General features: G+C 31.0%; 1 protein-coding gene across 1 annotated transcript in view; it reads left to right on the top strand.

Moving 5' to 3' along the window:
* The first annotated feature begins 15 nt into the window (after positions 1 to 15).
* Positions 16 to 16,879, top strand: part of LOC112689625 (tensin-3-like) — a 147,633-nt gene continuing 130,769 nt past the window's right edge. The window contains exon 1 of the mRNA XM_025563421.1: positions 16 to 548. Within this exon, the coding sequence (XP_025419206.1) occupies positions 333 to 548 (216 nt within the window). The 5' untranslated portion in view covers positions 16 to 332. The remainder of the gene's footprint in view (positions 549 to 16,879) is intronic.

The following is a 16,879-nucleotide window of genomic DNA, read 5'->3' as shown; positions in this document are numbered from 1 at the left end:
AAAAAAAAAAAAAAAAAACGGTAACAACAACAACATAACGTATTGTGATTTTATAAATAATTTACGTGTCCGACGGCACGGACGCGAGCGCGTGCACACTAAACCGGTTGTTGACCTCGAGCGAGGGCGCGCGACCGACCGACCGACGGAGCGTAAGAGCGGCGGCGGCTGCGACGGCGGTGACGGTGACGGCAACGGCGACGGCGGCGGCGGCTGCAACGGTAGCACCGTCGTCGTCGGCAGACGCACCGACCCGGCTACATCTCGGACCGCCGCCATCTCCGCCGCCGCCACCACCACCACCGCCGCCGCCACCACTGCCGCCGCCGCAAATGCCGTTGGACCCGACCACCGTGGCCGCCAAAGACGACGAGATACGACGGTACCGGCACCATCATCGTCATCACCATCATCACCATCATCACCACGGCAAACGTTACAACAAACGACCGCAGGTACCGCCGTCACGACAGCCACCGTCAACGCCGCGGACTCTGCCGGACCCAGACGCCGCCCTCGCCGTGGACGCGTACCACCATCCGGTCAAGGTACGTCAATCATCGGTGTCCGCTTTGCACTACCTGGTTAACGGTAACGTCAACAGGTCATGGGGGTGCCGAGGGAATTCCGAGGATCCCGTCGTTTCGATAGCACTACTACTCTTCGGTTACGAACTCCGATCACGTACACCTTGATTGTAGTGAAAAACTGAAAACCCTCTTCAGCGCGCATCGTCTAGGACAGTTTAACACAGAGCTTAGCATTCGTAGGACAGCTGTAGTTTTGTTTTCGAATCAATGAAAGAAGAAAATACGTTACGCAACTAAAATCGTAATACAACGCGCGAGATGTTCGCTGATCGATAATTCTTACGCAAACTCGATCGCACCGTACTATCGGATTTTTTGTACGTTAATTTTTCGTAAACTTTCGCGTGCACCTTCATCGTGGGATAGTTGAGCCATTCGAGTAAGTAATTTATACGCTTTGCGGTAAACATTTTTTTTTTTTTTAATACACATATTTCACATTGGTAAGCGCGAGGGTACGAAATCGACGGGACCCGGGGGCCGTGGATCTTTCACATTCGTCGCGAAACCGGAGACGCGGCTAGACGTTAATATTTTCGTCTAATAAATGATAATGATGATGTATAATGTTTTGCGAATGTCGCGTTGGCTTCGGCGTGATTTATCGATAGTAAGATTACATCGCGTTTGTAATGTATGTACTGTCTGCACGAGCATACTTCTAAAAAGTTATACACGCGCGTATGCGGATAGGTACGTGAACTCGTAAACACATAAAGTGCAGTAGATAATTTATTTATCCATCCATTTATATGTATATATTGCACGGTGAACATAATAAATCCGGATCGTTGCTCGAATAACAGTGTCCGTTTGTACGCCGTTCGTCCGCCTCTCGCGTGCGATGGTATACGCTCTTTTATAATGATAAAAATGATGATTCTCGTAGAAAAAAAAATAAAATAAAAATAAATCGTACTTTTATACTGTTCGTACATTAACGGTGTACCTACGCCGTCATATGTGTTCATAAATAACAGGACGAACAGTTTTATCGAGTAATTATAATTTCGGTAACGACGCGTAGTCGTGAAGTGAAATAATATATAAAAACGTCTAAAAAGACGTTATTTTAGTATATAACATACTCGAAAAAGAAAAAAAAACTATTATATTAAATCAAAACTGATAATTTCATGTATTATACACCTAAACATCTTGAACTTGTTCGATTACTGAGAAAAAAATGTTAGAATGGCTGAATTTGAACTTCACTGTATAACGTGTAGCCGAGTTTGAATTACTATTAATATTATGCACAGTTTACGTATTAATATGAATACATTATGTGATATATAAGCATTATTTAATGCGTTATAGGCAATTATATATATTATTTAAGAGATTTTCGAAATTCTGAGCATGAAATAAAATAATCTCGTATATACATAAATATAATTTTATTATTATTATTTTTTTTTTTTGTTATTTTAATTTTAAAAGTAATCCTAAGTCTGTTACTGTCGTGAATGTATGCTAACTTCTAATCTTCAATATAATGACGTTTAACGTTTCTCATACGCTTTAAGAACATTTTCCATACATCGTAGGTAGTCGGTACCCGCGCGTATGCAAATAGTACATTATAATACGTAATAATAAACGTACGGATTGTGACAGGTAAGTAGGCGCATGAATATTATAATGATATGCTATGTCAAATCAGGAACAACGTTCATATTGATCAAGTGGGTAAAACGTTTGGTAAATGCGACATCTTCGTTAATTTTTTATCAAAAATGTTTTTTTTTTGCCATCAGAAATAATAATAATATTTTAATTTACGGTGGTAACACCACCGGTAAAATATCACAATGCACACGTATAATAACGTGCGTGTACGTATAATTGCGATATTTGTTGTAGACATTATTCAAAAATGCCGTTACACACTCGCCTACCGCGATACGAACATATACGGCATAGTGTATACATAATATTATACGAATGCGTATTAAGGAAGAAGACGTCCTGCCGGGCGAATGCGTATTGTGAAATACGACGTCATCGTCCCTCTCAATCATTTGTAGACCTATTTTATTATTGCGTTCTTATAAAAATAAAAACACACGTTTTAAATATGATTATTACATTCTAATTATACAATATTATTTACCGTTAGCTTTTTCTGCAAAACATTGCATAGGCCATGATAGAAATATATATATTTGTTTTACTATAATACGTAAAATTCGATTATTCTTATGGTTATTAACGGGAACGTATAAGCGACTTAAAGTAAAAATAATAAAAGAATCCAGTTAAAATATACGAGATACTTGAACGTATATTATTAATTTATCGCAAATGAACAACAATATAATAAATGTGTTGAGCGTTTGATAACTGCTTTTTGTATCACTGATTTCTATTTTATCAATTTCGGAATTGTATTTTTACCGATTGTTCTTTTCGTGATATATCCAATATATGTTACCCTTTAAATTACGATATTTTTTCTGGTTCTCGTAACAAAAAAATAATAATAATAATACTTTAATATTGTAAAATTAAGTATATAAGAAAACCAATGTATACAATGATGAAACAATTAAAAAATGTAAGCTTTAATATATACCATACGATTTTAATAGGATTTTTCATTAAGATATTATATTTAAAATATAGACAGATGTTCTTTCGACAATATCGGTTTTTTTATATAATTTTACATAATGTATACATGTTATAACATGTATGATTCCGTTTCAGTTTTGCAGGTATATGACCTGCATGGTCCAGCCAATTTTTTTTTAATCTCGACCTCGACGAGATAAGAGCGACAAGAGTCCACCATTCATTGTTGATTTTCTGCTGCGCTGTAGGACTTTAAAAATATGTACATTTGTATAAATACGCGATACATAAATTATTTTATCAATCGCAGTACACCGACAGAGACCGAATAATGTTTTTCTATCATTTTAGACATAATAATATATTTAAAAATGGCAATACACATAATAACTTGGTTATACGTTATTGATCAACCGTTACAAATCAATCAAGCTTTTTCTAATCACTTCTAATACAGAATTGTATAAATATGACCACGTAAATGTTTTTAGAGCAATTACTAAACAAAATATTATAAAAACTATTTTATAGTTTTCTATATCACAATTGAATTAGTGCATATAATATTATTTGAAATGAAACTATATTTGAAATGATAATTAATCACGCTGGTATTAACAGTTATTATCAATGAAAGAAAATCATTGCACAAGAAACTAAGTTACTAAGTACATTAAAAATGTATAATTAGGTAAATAAATATTTTAAATTTATATTTAAAATAAAATATTTTAACTGTTTTTGTTTATACGTGATCATACACTCAACGCGCAAATCGTTTGAAAACCTCGAACAACTTTCTTTCGCCGTCGCATTAATTAATTATGTTATACTTTTAAAAATATAACATAAGACATTATGTAAATGACAAAAACTATTTTATTTAATTATCAATAACAATCAATGTGGACACGCGTTAATATTTTATTTTATCTTAGAATCTTTAATCGTTCACATGATCTCTACTTGGGTAACCAAACTTTCTATACACGCCACGTATTACTTGAAATATTTATGGTAAATTATCAAACATAATATTGTAGTAACATAAAAAATATAATTATGTCTTCTCACTAATTAAGGAAATATGAATATGTGCGTCTATGTATGCCCTGTGATGTCCAATGTCTTCGATGGGCCACTTTAATAAACAATTATCTTAGAATGGGCCATCAAATATTATGTGCACTCTTTTAAGTGCACGGATATGCCGTGAAATTTCTAATTGAGATTACTTGAGAATAAAATTGATAAATTTAGAAGAAAAAAATGTATTATAATTTTACTTTTTTTAGATATTTTGTTTTATTAAAAAAAAAATGTAACGGGCTACGTAGAACATCTTTGTGGACCATATGTGGATCGTGGACCGTGGGTTAGGCACCACTGGTGTATGTGTATGTTTAATTTCTATTTTGTTTCTATTCAGAGATGTATTTAAGAATTTTGTACCCTATTTTGGTATAACCTAATTTCTTTAGGAAATTTGGAATATTTGTAAAAAATAACGAGTACATTAATCGATAAACGTTACGAAGATTATTATTAATAGTACGACCGTTTAAACATGTCTACGAAATATTTTTGGCCATAATAGCTTATTATTGTATCATATTTTCTGTGTATCTCAATTCTCAAACTAAAGTTTTAAAAAAAGTTTATTTTAAAGTATAGTATAAGTATACTCTTTTCTTGACTCCTGATATTATCAATGAATGTCTTGTGACAAATGAAATCCACAATAATAATTGTACTCGTATTAGTATTATTACTTTTTTCATCACCCGAATGACCTTATGTACCGTATTATATCAAAATGCTCTTCAAAATATACTATCTGAAGTCCAAGCCTCCTATCCACTCTTAAATACGTCTGTGGAAATAAGCATGTTGATTTAAGGTGTACGCTGTATTGACATTTATAATATATTTGTAGGTTTATTATAAATATAATCATAGTATACATCATCCAATCATTTACATTAAAACTATTCGTATGAATTCAAATTGTTATAAAATAACTAAAATAGTTTTTATAATTTACTGAGTATATTACTACACAATTTTGTAAATAAAAATTCTATAAAAATAACTTGATGTGTATCTACCATTATTGTTAGGTACGTAATATATAGTATATCAAGTATTAATATTGACAGTAAATTCTATTTAAAAAATATTTTTAATAGTTTATGTCAAAAATTATTACCATTTTAATCTTGAAAATATTTATAAAGTGTTTATAAGATTTATTAAGCATATTTATCTCTCAAATGTTTACCCATCGCAATCTTGAAAATACTTGTATTTAATTTTATATAAATTTGACATGACACTGCGACGACATGGATGTACCCGAAACATATTCTATTCATCATTCTATCAAACCTCGAAAACTTTAACTGATTCATTTTATAAATGTTTTTTTTATAGACTTGAGATGTCAAGTTTTTTATTTATAATACGATTAATTTTAGAATATTCTGATAAACATTAAATTTTCAACCGTTATTTCTGCCGCAAAATATTAATACTGTGTAATCGTGTCTGATATTTACACATCATTTATAAATATACTTCAAATAGCAATAACCCATTAGAACTTTAGCGGTCCCCTCCGTACCCAGCAACTCTTCCGGATACCTTAAACGGAAATGGTGCTTTTCAGAACTGATTCAGAACTTAACTTTTGCTTTATTAAATTTTTTGTTTTCATTTCGCCCATGACTGGGTGAACGGTGATAGAATTGCGTATTAATATGCGCTGACATAATAAGCGTCACACAATTTTTCCTGTGCTGGGTCACCTGAGTTCCAACGTGTGCGTGGCCTTAGAATTTGGTGTATCAGATGACACGGTATGAAATTGTTTAGCAGACATATAACGTTAAATCTGCGTTTGAAAATTAATGTACGTACTATATTGTATATGAAGATTGCGCAGAGATATATAATGTGATCATTCGAGACGAAACAAATTTTCGGTCAGAGAATAATAATAGTAATAGTAAAATGTGGTTTTGTGATGTTTTCGATAACTATCGGTAGTGTATAGTGCAATAAATATGCGTAAAGGAAAAAACAACTATTTAAATATTTAGAGTTTGGCATACATCGGAATTGTTTCAGAGCTGAATTCGAATTGGACACTGAAAACTGTCGTATTGACTTATTATAACTATTTATGGATTGCATGGCCACGGTCATGATAGAAAAATAAAAACGCGATTGTAACACATCGGATTTACTTAGTGTTTTAGATAAGTTAATACTATTTATTTGATTGTAAAAGATTTTTAAATGAAAACTCAAAGTCCCCGAATCACAATAAACGTGAAAACTGATTAAAATGATTTTTTTTTAAAAAAATGCAAATTAATTTGTTTATTTTCATCCCACGTACATATAACCGACAGTATTAAAAATACTGTTTTACTCACGCGCGCACGCGCGCGTGTGTGTGTGTGTGTGTGTGCTATAGTATTTTATATGTGCTACGCAGTGTATATGTAGGTATGTGTGTGTATTTATTCTATCCCGCGTAAGTGATTAAGTGGAGTTGAATAATCGCTTTAAGATTTATTTGTTTTGTCAATTATACCGGATGACATCGTCGCTGTTACGCGTGAAATCATCTATAATGCGAATAAAATCGATTGTGCGCGCTCGCGTGTGTGTGTGTATACATGTGTCTTATGCTAATTTAGTAAATTATCCCGTGCGAGTGTATACGTGTGTGCCAACAGTGACCGACTGGAAGGGAAAATAACGTTTTACTTTAAATTACATCGTAATTATCGTCCGGGGCAGACATAGAGTCTCGGCGGTCCGAGGCAATTACATTATTCATAAGAGCATGCACGCGCCGATGTTCATCTGATCTATTTATTTATTTATTTTCCTTTTTCGCTGTAACATGCTTTTGTACTATATTTTGCTAGCTCACTCCTTTACGAGAACGCACGTGCAATCATGGTAACTTGCAGGAGCAGGTTTATTATTTGTTTAAATATTCTAATAATTGATTGTTGTTTTATTGTGTCATTTGAATAAAGAACCTATCATTACACTTATTTGATTTTACAATAAGACGAAAAAAAATCGAAAATTGTCACGAAATTGTATATGAAAAGAAAAGCAAAGGGCTTTATTTAAATTATTTAACCAAAAATAAAACTGGATATGCATATCTTATTAAACCCTGTATAACTACTCTAATTTTTATATTTTCATGTCCTTGAAAACATATTGTTACTACAGATCATTTTGAATTAAGATCCCTTTTGAAATATTCCACTCGGAACACTATATATTTACGTATATGTGCCATTTGTGTGAGTTATTTTTAACATGTGTAAAAGATCAAAATTTCGTTGATAGGATATCTTTTCCAAGGCTATTGAAGTTTTATATCGCCACATGAGTATTTGAACACACTTGCTGTAATCACTGGAGCTTCTTGTGTAAGGATCAATCTTCAAAATCATTCTCATCGTTGTAATTAACCATACACTAGTAGAACCATGTAACGTTGTATAACACGTACACTCATGTAGGCATACAATATATTGGTCTTCGGTGCCGTAAATAAACTACTCGAGACCTGTGTGTAAATCAAAATCTCGAGGCCCCTTATCATTATTTGTTTTTCAATAGCAATTAAAAATATTTAATCTTAGAGTAGGGGTGGATTTTTATTTTTAATTTAATGATTTTTCTTTTTAATAGTTTTAATAAATTACAATACTAAATTCCTAAATAAATATGATAGTTTATTATTAAAAAAAAAATAATTTCTACACACACACATTACTCTACACTTTCCCCCGATAACGTTACAATACGAGTATTATGCCAAAAGTGTATTAAACAATTTGACATAGTTATCCTCTATCTATATTATTATGTTTAATAGAGGGTATATTATACAAAAGAAAATAGATAAATATTAATTATATTTATTTGTAAAACAAATAGTACATATTATTTTCGTATCAATTTTTTTTATAATATTCATAGTATATGGTTCATATATGAGATGCAATGACCTAGAGGAATTCGGGCAAGAGGTATGGTAAAGTTAATAAATAACATTGACTTCATTCTAATAAATTATATATTGATATTTTCATCTCTGTCATTGAAAATTTTCAGGCCCCATAATATACATTATGTACATTATATATACGCAGTATGAAGTCCGGGGCCTGCATGCAATGTACACTCTGCATACCCGATTTTTACGGCATTGTCGATCTTATGTGTTACCATAACCACGTTTAGTTACCAAAACCCTATGTACTTATATTTGTTTTTGTTTCTTCACTGTTGTATTTACACGTGTCTCGTCCGTTTACGTCGCTCAAATCAATATACTATATAATATACTTACATTATTATCAAATCGTCCTACGTAGGCTCGTTTTTATATCACTATTTTCAACTCATTCATATGGGAGCAGTTCAAAGTTCTACGCTCAGAAGCGTATCTAGAAACGTTGAGGGTACTGCAGTACCAAGAAAAACATAAACTTTACAAATCTATGAAATACACTGGCATACAAATACAAATTTACATTAAATCGTTAATGATATTAGTTGAACTTATATATAGATAAAGCTTTCGTTTGAAAATAAAAAATTAAGCTAATATTTTTTTACACATATAAAATAATTTGAAGCTGGAACTCTTATTTAAAATAACAGAATTTTCAATATTATTATTTAAATCGCAAATAAAGTAATATCATATAATTATTTCAATTTAGCACTATGTCTGTTTCAATATTATTTTGACAACACTTTACAACTATATTTAACCAATTCGAGTTAACGTAGTTACTGTTGTTATTATTATTGTTTTATTTATTTTTTGTTTTGATCATTTTTCTCCCGTCCTGGCATAAAATATATATTGTATACAATTACTTTTATTAATTTATATAATAATTAATTATTATTTTTAGACATGATAAACTGGTTTATATCAGACATCAATCGTGTTATTGCATTCTAAAATAGAAAAGATAATAAAATTCTATTGAGCATTATCGGGTAATTCAATAATGAAAATATATATTACCTCATTAGTTTGTGAGAAACCCTACACTTCGGAATAAATCAAAATCTATATCTATAAAACACAAAAATTATTTCTACCTATACACCATCCAGTGAGAGAACGCAACTACTTCGCGCATGTGAAATTCCCCCACCACGTGGCGACCGATGTTATCACTATCGATAGTGGTCGTTAAGTGTGGCGCTCGGGCTGGTAAAGTGGTGGGAATGCACAAAAATTGACGGGTTTTGGTCGCCTCCCGGTTTCGTTCTTTCACTGGACGCAGTGTATGTCTTTTATGCATTCCAGAATCACTTAGTCGACTTTGATGAAATTTGGTGTAGAGATAGATTAGACCTTAGAGAATAAAATAAGCTACCTTTTATCGCAAAAAATAAGAAAGTAAAGTATAATGAGGCTCAAACAAACAGTTGTTTTTTAATTACTATGACAGCCGAAAAAAATTAAATATAACCTCACTGCCATACACTTCAGTGTGCACTTAGAAATGAATAAACGTAATTGTCTTACTGAAAATAATTTCCAAGAATCACTATATTCTCCTCGAAAACGACATCAACCAGTTATTTTGATCGAATGACTTTATTTAATATTTACCTATTACATTGTGAATTATTATTTTAACCGTTATTAAGGGTGATTTAAATTTAAAATGGCATAAATTCTATCGTGAGTAACACCCAAAAGGAGTCGAATACTCATAATTTTCTTACTGAGCAACGCCGTGTAATTCAGTATATATATATATATATATTCGTTTTATTATTTTTTATAACCAAAAGTCACTGCTAATAAGGTCTTGAATATTATGAGATGATAATCTATTAAGAACTATGTCTTGGCCAAGATTGTTCCGTGCTAATTTTATAAAATTATTAGTCATAAAATAAAAATTGTATCCGCATAGACTCATAGCAAATAATTTAATTCTTCTTTTTATATTCTGTTATTAATATTTTTTTTTTACTTTTTGTAGTAGTTATGTGAATATTAATGTCAAGCCATTCTTGTGGTTTCGAATAACTCTACTACGAAACCATGTTTTAAGTATTTTTAGTAAACTGATGATACAAAGCAAATATTATTAATAATTGAAATAGTGAAAATAAAACAATATATTATAATACAAATCGAAAAGAGCTTTCAACGCTACATATAGTAGATGGGTTGTGTTCGCAACTAATAATTGTGCGTTTATCACAATGAATAATAAAATATTCTTGTATTATCTATAGACACTATGTCACTGTTAACACTTTGTTTTGATTTAAACTTCTAATCAGTGAAAAGATAGTTTTTAAAAATATTTATAAATATATAACTTATAAAAACAATGACCAAAACAGTTTAAGGGGTGGACTAACCCCTCCTGCTCCCCTGTCAACCTTGGTTATACACTATATGCTAACGTGGCTTCAAACGATCTAATCACGAAACAAGGTGTACGAGCAGCGATCGATGATTGGCCGAAACAACCAGTCACATAATATAACAATGACTTATATCTTCTAAAACCCAACGGCCACATTTGCCGCTCGTGACGTGAACTACGAGTGGGCCCGGTTGCTGTAAATGTGTTGTGTTGGATTATATTCTGCACGATATATAGCGGAGTACGCGTTCCTTTTAATTTATTACATTACTGGGACGAATCCGAAATGAAATGCCGTACAATATTATTTTATCTTATTATATTATTATGACGTCAGTAGGCTAGTCGCAGAATATTTTATGTAAACTCGTGTCACGAAATGTTATATTTTGCCTTCGAGCGAGTTGTACTGAGCGTAATAAATAATCAAATAAATAAAACTACCGTAAACGTGTATACTTTTTCTTCTTTTCTTTCTTATGTTTCGACGAGTCTTGCGAATTTGAAAGAAAACGACTTGAGCGTTAAATCTTAGTATTGTTTACGAACATTTCGTGATGTCATATAAATGGATTTAAAGTTTATCAGCGTATATGTCTCTGTTGTTCGGATAAAGCGATAGAAAAACATTTTATTGAACGATTTCGTACTGTAAATAGTGACAATAAACAGAACAGCAAATTTATTATATAAATCATAGTCATAATATGAAATTTTTGATATTTCCTTATACTACTAATTTTTTTTTTTAAATACTAAACAATCGAATATTGTTCTGTCCTTTTTTTGTGTTTTTAATTTCTGAAAAAATAATATCTATCATAAATCTATCATGAGTAATCTATCGAAGAATAATAGTTATTATCAAATTATTTATAATCTAACCGTGGTACCTCTGGTAATATAATTTCCATCATCCACGTTTTTCGTGCCTGAATATGAATTATAAATATGAATATGAACTTTAAACTGCTTGTATTAAAGTAAAAATCTACAATATTACCGATATAATAAAGTATACAGATTTCAAACGGTACTATTGTAACTTAACCAGGAGCTTTTGCAATGAAACACATAACGATATTCACTGTAATGATATACTCTCGACTTCATCTATTCGTACTATTATAATATAAATATATGGAGACGGCGGCGAGCAGTTGTAATTCATACTAATAACATAATTGGCAAATCGAATAATTTATAAACAATGTTTTGGATCGACCATGCGTATTCCATGTGATAAAAAATATATAAAATATAGCTTTAGTATTCTAAATATTACAATACATTCGATCGTCCAAGACGTGTAGTGTGATTTTAATGTAAATGAATTGTAAACGAATTATTTGTGATTGCGAAAACAGTTTCAAACAGAATTTCTTACGTACCATTTTAAAGACAAAAGTCGTTGAAGAGTAAGACCTGCAATCCTAATTATAACTAATAATATTATCAATACTATCAAAAGATCAAAAGAAAATTAAACCTATTATAATATACTATTAATATATAAATATACTGTACCTACATATTTTGTTCGCCTAATTTCAAATATAAAATACATAATACTAATGAAAAACTTTGACAACGTTTTATTTTTAATGCATTACAGACGTAAAGCGGAATATATATTTAGTGTTAAAACTACACCGTCGTAGGTGCAGTTATGTACAACAATATTTTCAGAGTCAGGGTTTAATGTACAAATAAAAGAGAGGCAAAAGCTTTCAGCGACACGTGCGGAAAAAAATTATCTAACCATTTTAAATAAATATAAATTATACATTTTAATAAAATATATCGAAAAAAAGAAGCTTTTTAACAAAATATTATTTCTGTCCTTATAAAATATAATATTAAAATAATTAATATAATACGAGTATATTTTACATTAAAAATGGTGTGCTTAGAGGAGGTAAAAACTATTTGTGTTAGATCCGTTATAACAAAAATTCGTTATTAGAGTTTGGATAAAATTAAATTGTGTATGCGTTTATTTATGTATACAAAACATGAGAAGTAACGGATCCGTCAATAAACAGTTCGCATACCGAACAATTTTATATATATATATTTTTTTTTTTTTACTTTTATATGTAGCCTTTTTTTATTGTATTCGTCGAAATGCGTACCAAACGGGTTTTTATCGTTAATGTGCACGAATTCCAAATGAATCCTGAGCGGGTCAAAAGGAGACATAGGTCACGTATACATATATTGCGACATTATTATTGAATACAGTACCCTATCTTCGTTAGTTTAGGTGAAACCGGAAAACGTCATGTTTTAAAAGTGTAGTTCGTTTGTTATATAAATGATACGGCATCCGTGTGAGCAGACCCCGACGGGGCAATACACATGACACAATTAAAAATACGCACCCGGACAGTTATTACAAACACACGACGACATTACTTGTGTTTGACTTCGAACAGGGTACGTTTCTAAGGGTACGTCAAACAAATGTCAAAAATGTCAAAAATGTCAACGATTTTGAATCTTTTTTCCTTTTTATCAAAATTTTTTTCATCAATTCTGGACATAAATAACAAAAAATACTCCACCTTGAATATAAATCAAGTGAATTTGTATGAAGTAGTACTCGAATACTTAAGAGAACAAGTATACAGCAAAACAGCCAGCATAATCCTAATGTAGTATAATATTAAACATGTACACTACTGAGAACTGCGTGAGACTATTTGATATACATAATAATATATTGTTGCATGCCAAGTTAAATAAAAAAAAAATATGGTAAATTATTAAATAATAATAATAGATAACAGCTATCGATTATAATAAACAGTAACTAAATATATATATATATATATATACAAATAAATAAAATTAGAATAAGATAGAAATAAAATTGTTAAATAATAATTTTAGAGTGGTGATCTGTATCGTGATGGGTATTGAAATAACAGAATAAGACCTTGACAAATATTTTTCTTTTGAAAACTTCGACAACAATCCACCAGGTATATAATTCGAAAATTATAGACAAACTAGGTTATTCGGAACAGAATATAAATTCATTACTCACTTATCACTAGCTGAATATATTAGGAAATATGAAGAGTTATGGAGAAAGATAAAGGAATTAGATGTAACATGTCGAAAATCAAAATTAAATAATTTATGTGGGTGATATAATTATGTAATAACGGGGCTATACAATGAGATGACCACACAACGTAACCGTATGTACTTGGCATTAAGATATCATGGAGCAATATCAATACAGAGTGATAGAGGAAAAAAGGGGTTAGTTAATGCAGTAGGAGATATTATGAATACACTATTCGGAATATGCGAAGATAATTGCACGACTAGGGCTGATGAACAAATTAAACAAATCGAGGAATCCGAAATTAATACGTTACATCTTATGAAATCTCAAACTACTGTGATAAAAATGGCAGTACAGCTTATAGGTACGACAATTAATCAAACATATAATTTGTATGAGAAATTAAGAATCAAGGAAAACTAAATCATAGCGAAACTTAATAACGTAACAAACACGACGAATAACTTCCAAGATCTAGTCACTATGTCAGAAAAACATATATATATATATATATATATATATATATATATATATATATAAATCGTATTAATCAACCAATATGAATATGAGGCTTTAACTATTATTCAAATAATAATAGCCGCATGAGAGAGAATGATATACATGAGCTTACTAAAACTCAGGAATTATCCATCACACTAAAATAAATATCTCATAGAATAAAAGGAAGATTGAGTAAGCGTTACAATGTCTTCGCGATATGACCGTGTCTGTGACAGATGTTTGGACAGCATTTGGATACTTAGTCGTATGGCTATACTTTACAGTAGGGGTCTTCAATCCATGGCTCATGAGCCGCTTGCGGCCCACCCTGTCATAACATGCCACCCGCGATTACATTTTAAATATTTTCACATTAAAAATAAAATAAAAAAATTGTAATTAAAAAAAAAAAATGTTTATCTATTTATGTTTTAATAAAAATAATGATTTGTAATTTTAAATGTACCCACCTAATTTTAATAAATGTAAGAATAAAACTGAATTTTTATATAAAATATATGTTTTTACTGCGATTGCGGCCCGCAAGGTTTAAAAATAATAATATGTGGCCCGTTGCATAAAAAGGTTGAAGACCACTGCTCTACAGTATGTCATTCCGATAAAGAACTGTTTGATCACGATTATTTTATAAATGGTCGAATCCACTTCTATTAACCAAGATACCCTTTATGAAGATAGTTGTCCTAAAGGTGATCTTTTAGTGAGGGCATTGTATTATTCATTATAGGTATATCTAAATTCTGAATTTTGATGTATGAGATCATTAGTTAATTATTCTGCAGTACGTTCGTTGTCAAAATTGTAAATTAATACCATTGGTTTTATTGTTGTATAAGTTACAAAATTCAGATTACTTTACACAATTGCCGTTATTATATTTGAATCCGCTGGTTTTATATAAATGTCTCCAGTTCATTCAATAGTATTTGCTATCATTAATTTGGGTGTTGGATTTCTTTTTAATATATCTGCATAGGTATGTTTCTTCATGTCTATTAAAGTCTTGCTATCAGTGGTTTTTTTTTTTTTATAATTCTATTTGTTCGTTTTTGGCTCTTTTATAATTCTCTTGAATAATAGAAAATAATTTTTCAGTTTGCTCTAATTTTCCTTCTAGTCTATTTCTTTCGAACATACATAGTATATTAGGGGTTTTTATTTTCTTCATACTTGTTTCAAGTGTTTCACATATATGTAGGATTAAAGGGAACATAATATAACAATATACGTGATCTCCGGTAGGAGTCTAGTTTATTCTATCAACCGAGTGTATTTCTGACAAATATTGGAAATTAACACACGAGCTGAAATTTGTACATGAGTATGGGACTGCAACTCGTTTGTACACAATACATTTTAGCTACCTGTGACAAAAATCCCCGTATAACTTGGTCGCACACACATAGACGAGAGTCCAAGGAGATCCCCTTTGGTCATGTTTTATACTATGTAAGTAGGCAAGTAATAATTACTTTATAGTTATGTTTTTAATTAAAGATTGGCCAAAAGTCAAAAGAACTAATTAATTATTCATATTTTGTAATTTTAAAATATATTATAACTTATATGTATTTACTAAAACTATATATTTTGTCTTTTTGTAAATACAAATAAGTCGCCTCCATTTCATATTTCTTGATCCGCCCTTGCACACATAGATGCACGATAAGTACTTGGTAACTGGTACTAGTCATACATACCTATAATATATTACTAAATTTTAATGAAGTATTACCATAATTAATTTTTTATATATTTATTTAAATATACATATTTAAATAATTTACCGGTCAATAAAAACATATATATACATATATACTATGTATCGTTGTACGCAAACGAGTCGTCGATCTTCAAGTAAAAAATGTTAAATGTACGCAAAAGAGTTACAACCAAGTATGGAAATTATATTTGGCTGCGACCGTCTGCGGCCCCCTAGCGTTTCGGAAACATCGTGTACTATAATAAATAAAAATAATCCATGTATATAGTTTGGGATCTTGTGTTTTGTATAACGCACTGATGGTATATAAAGATGGCACGAGCACTGTCATGCATTTTATAATTGTCGGAGAAAAAATGTCTTCAAAAATAACCTGAAAAAATCATAAAATATACATATTATTGCATTATCTTTTCCACTGGTGGTTATCGGACTCCTTAGTGTTTCGTTTGTACAACAAAACCGTGCGACCGAAACAAAACAGTAGTTTTATAATAGACAAATATATTATTTAAGCGTAAATATATTTTACAGTCACTTTGAAATCTCGCTAAAATCGCAGTAGTGCGAAATTTTATTTTTCCTCGATTTCTCTCTACAAAACGCATATACGTTTTGTTAAAAGAATTATATTTGAAAAATAAGGGAAGGGCAAAGGTTCATAGAATACATATACGTATACATAAAATCGTTATAACAATATGACTGACGGGGGAACATTTTTTGCAATGTGTTCCAATTCGTAAAACGACCGTATGCAGGCGAATAAAAAAAGAAAAATGAGAGACTATGCGTCTATTACGCATGTTGAGCAGCAAAAGACAACCCCGAAAAAAACCTGTCCGTCGACGGGTCTATATAAATATATATATATGTGTGTGTGTGTTTGTGTGTGTGTGTGTGTGTGTGTGTGTGTGTGTGTGTGTGTGTGTGT

This window comes from Sipha flava, unplaced genomic scaffold (genome assembly GCF_003268045.1).
Source record: "Sipha flava isolate LNK unplaced genomic scaffold, YSA_version1 45_pilon_pilon, whole genome shotgun sequence".
NCBI lineage: Eukaryota > Metazoa > Arthropoda > Insecta > Hemiptera > Aphididae > Sipha > Sipha flava.
This window is presented reverse-complemented; position numbering and strand designations above follow the sequence as displayed.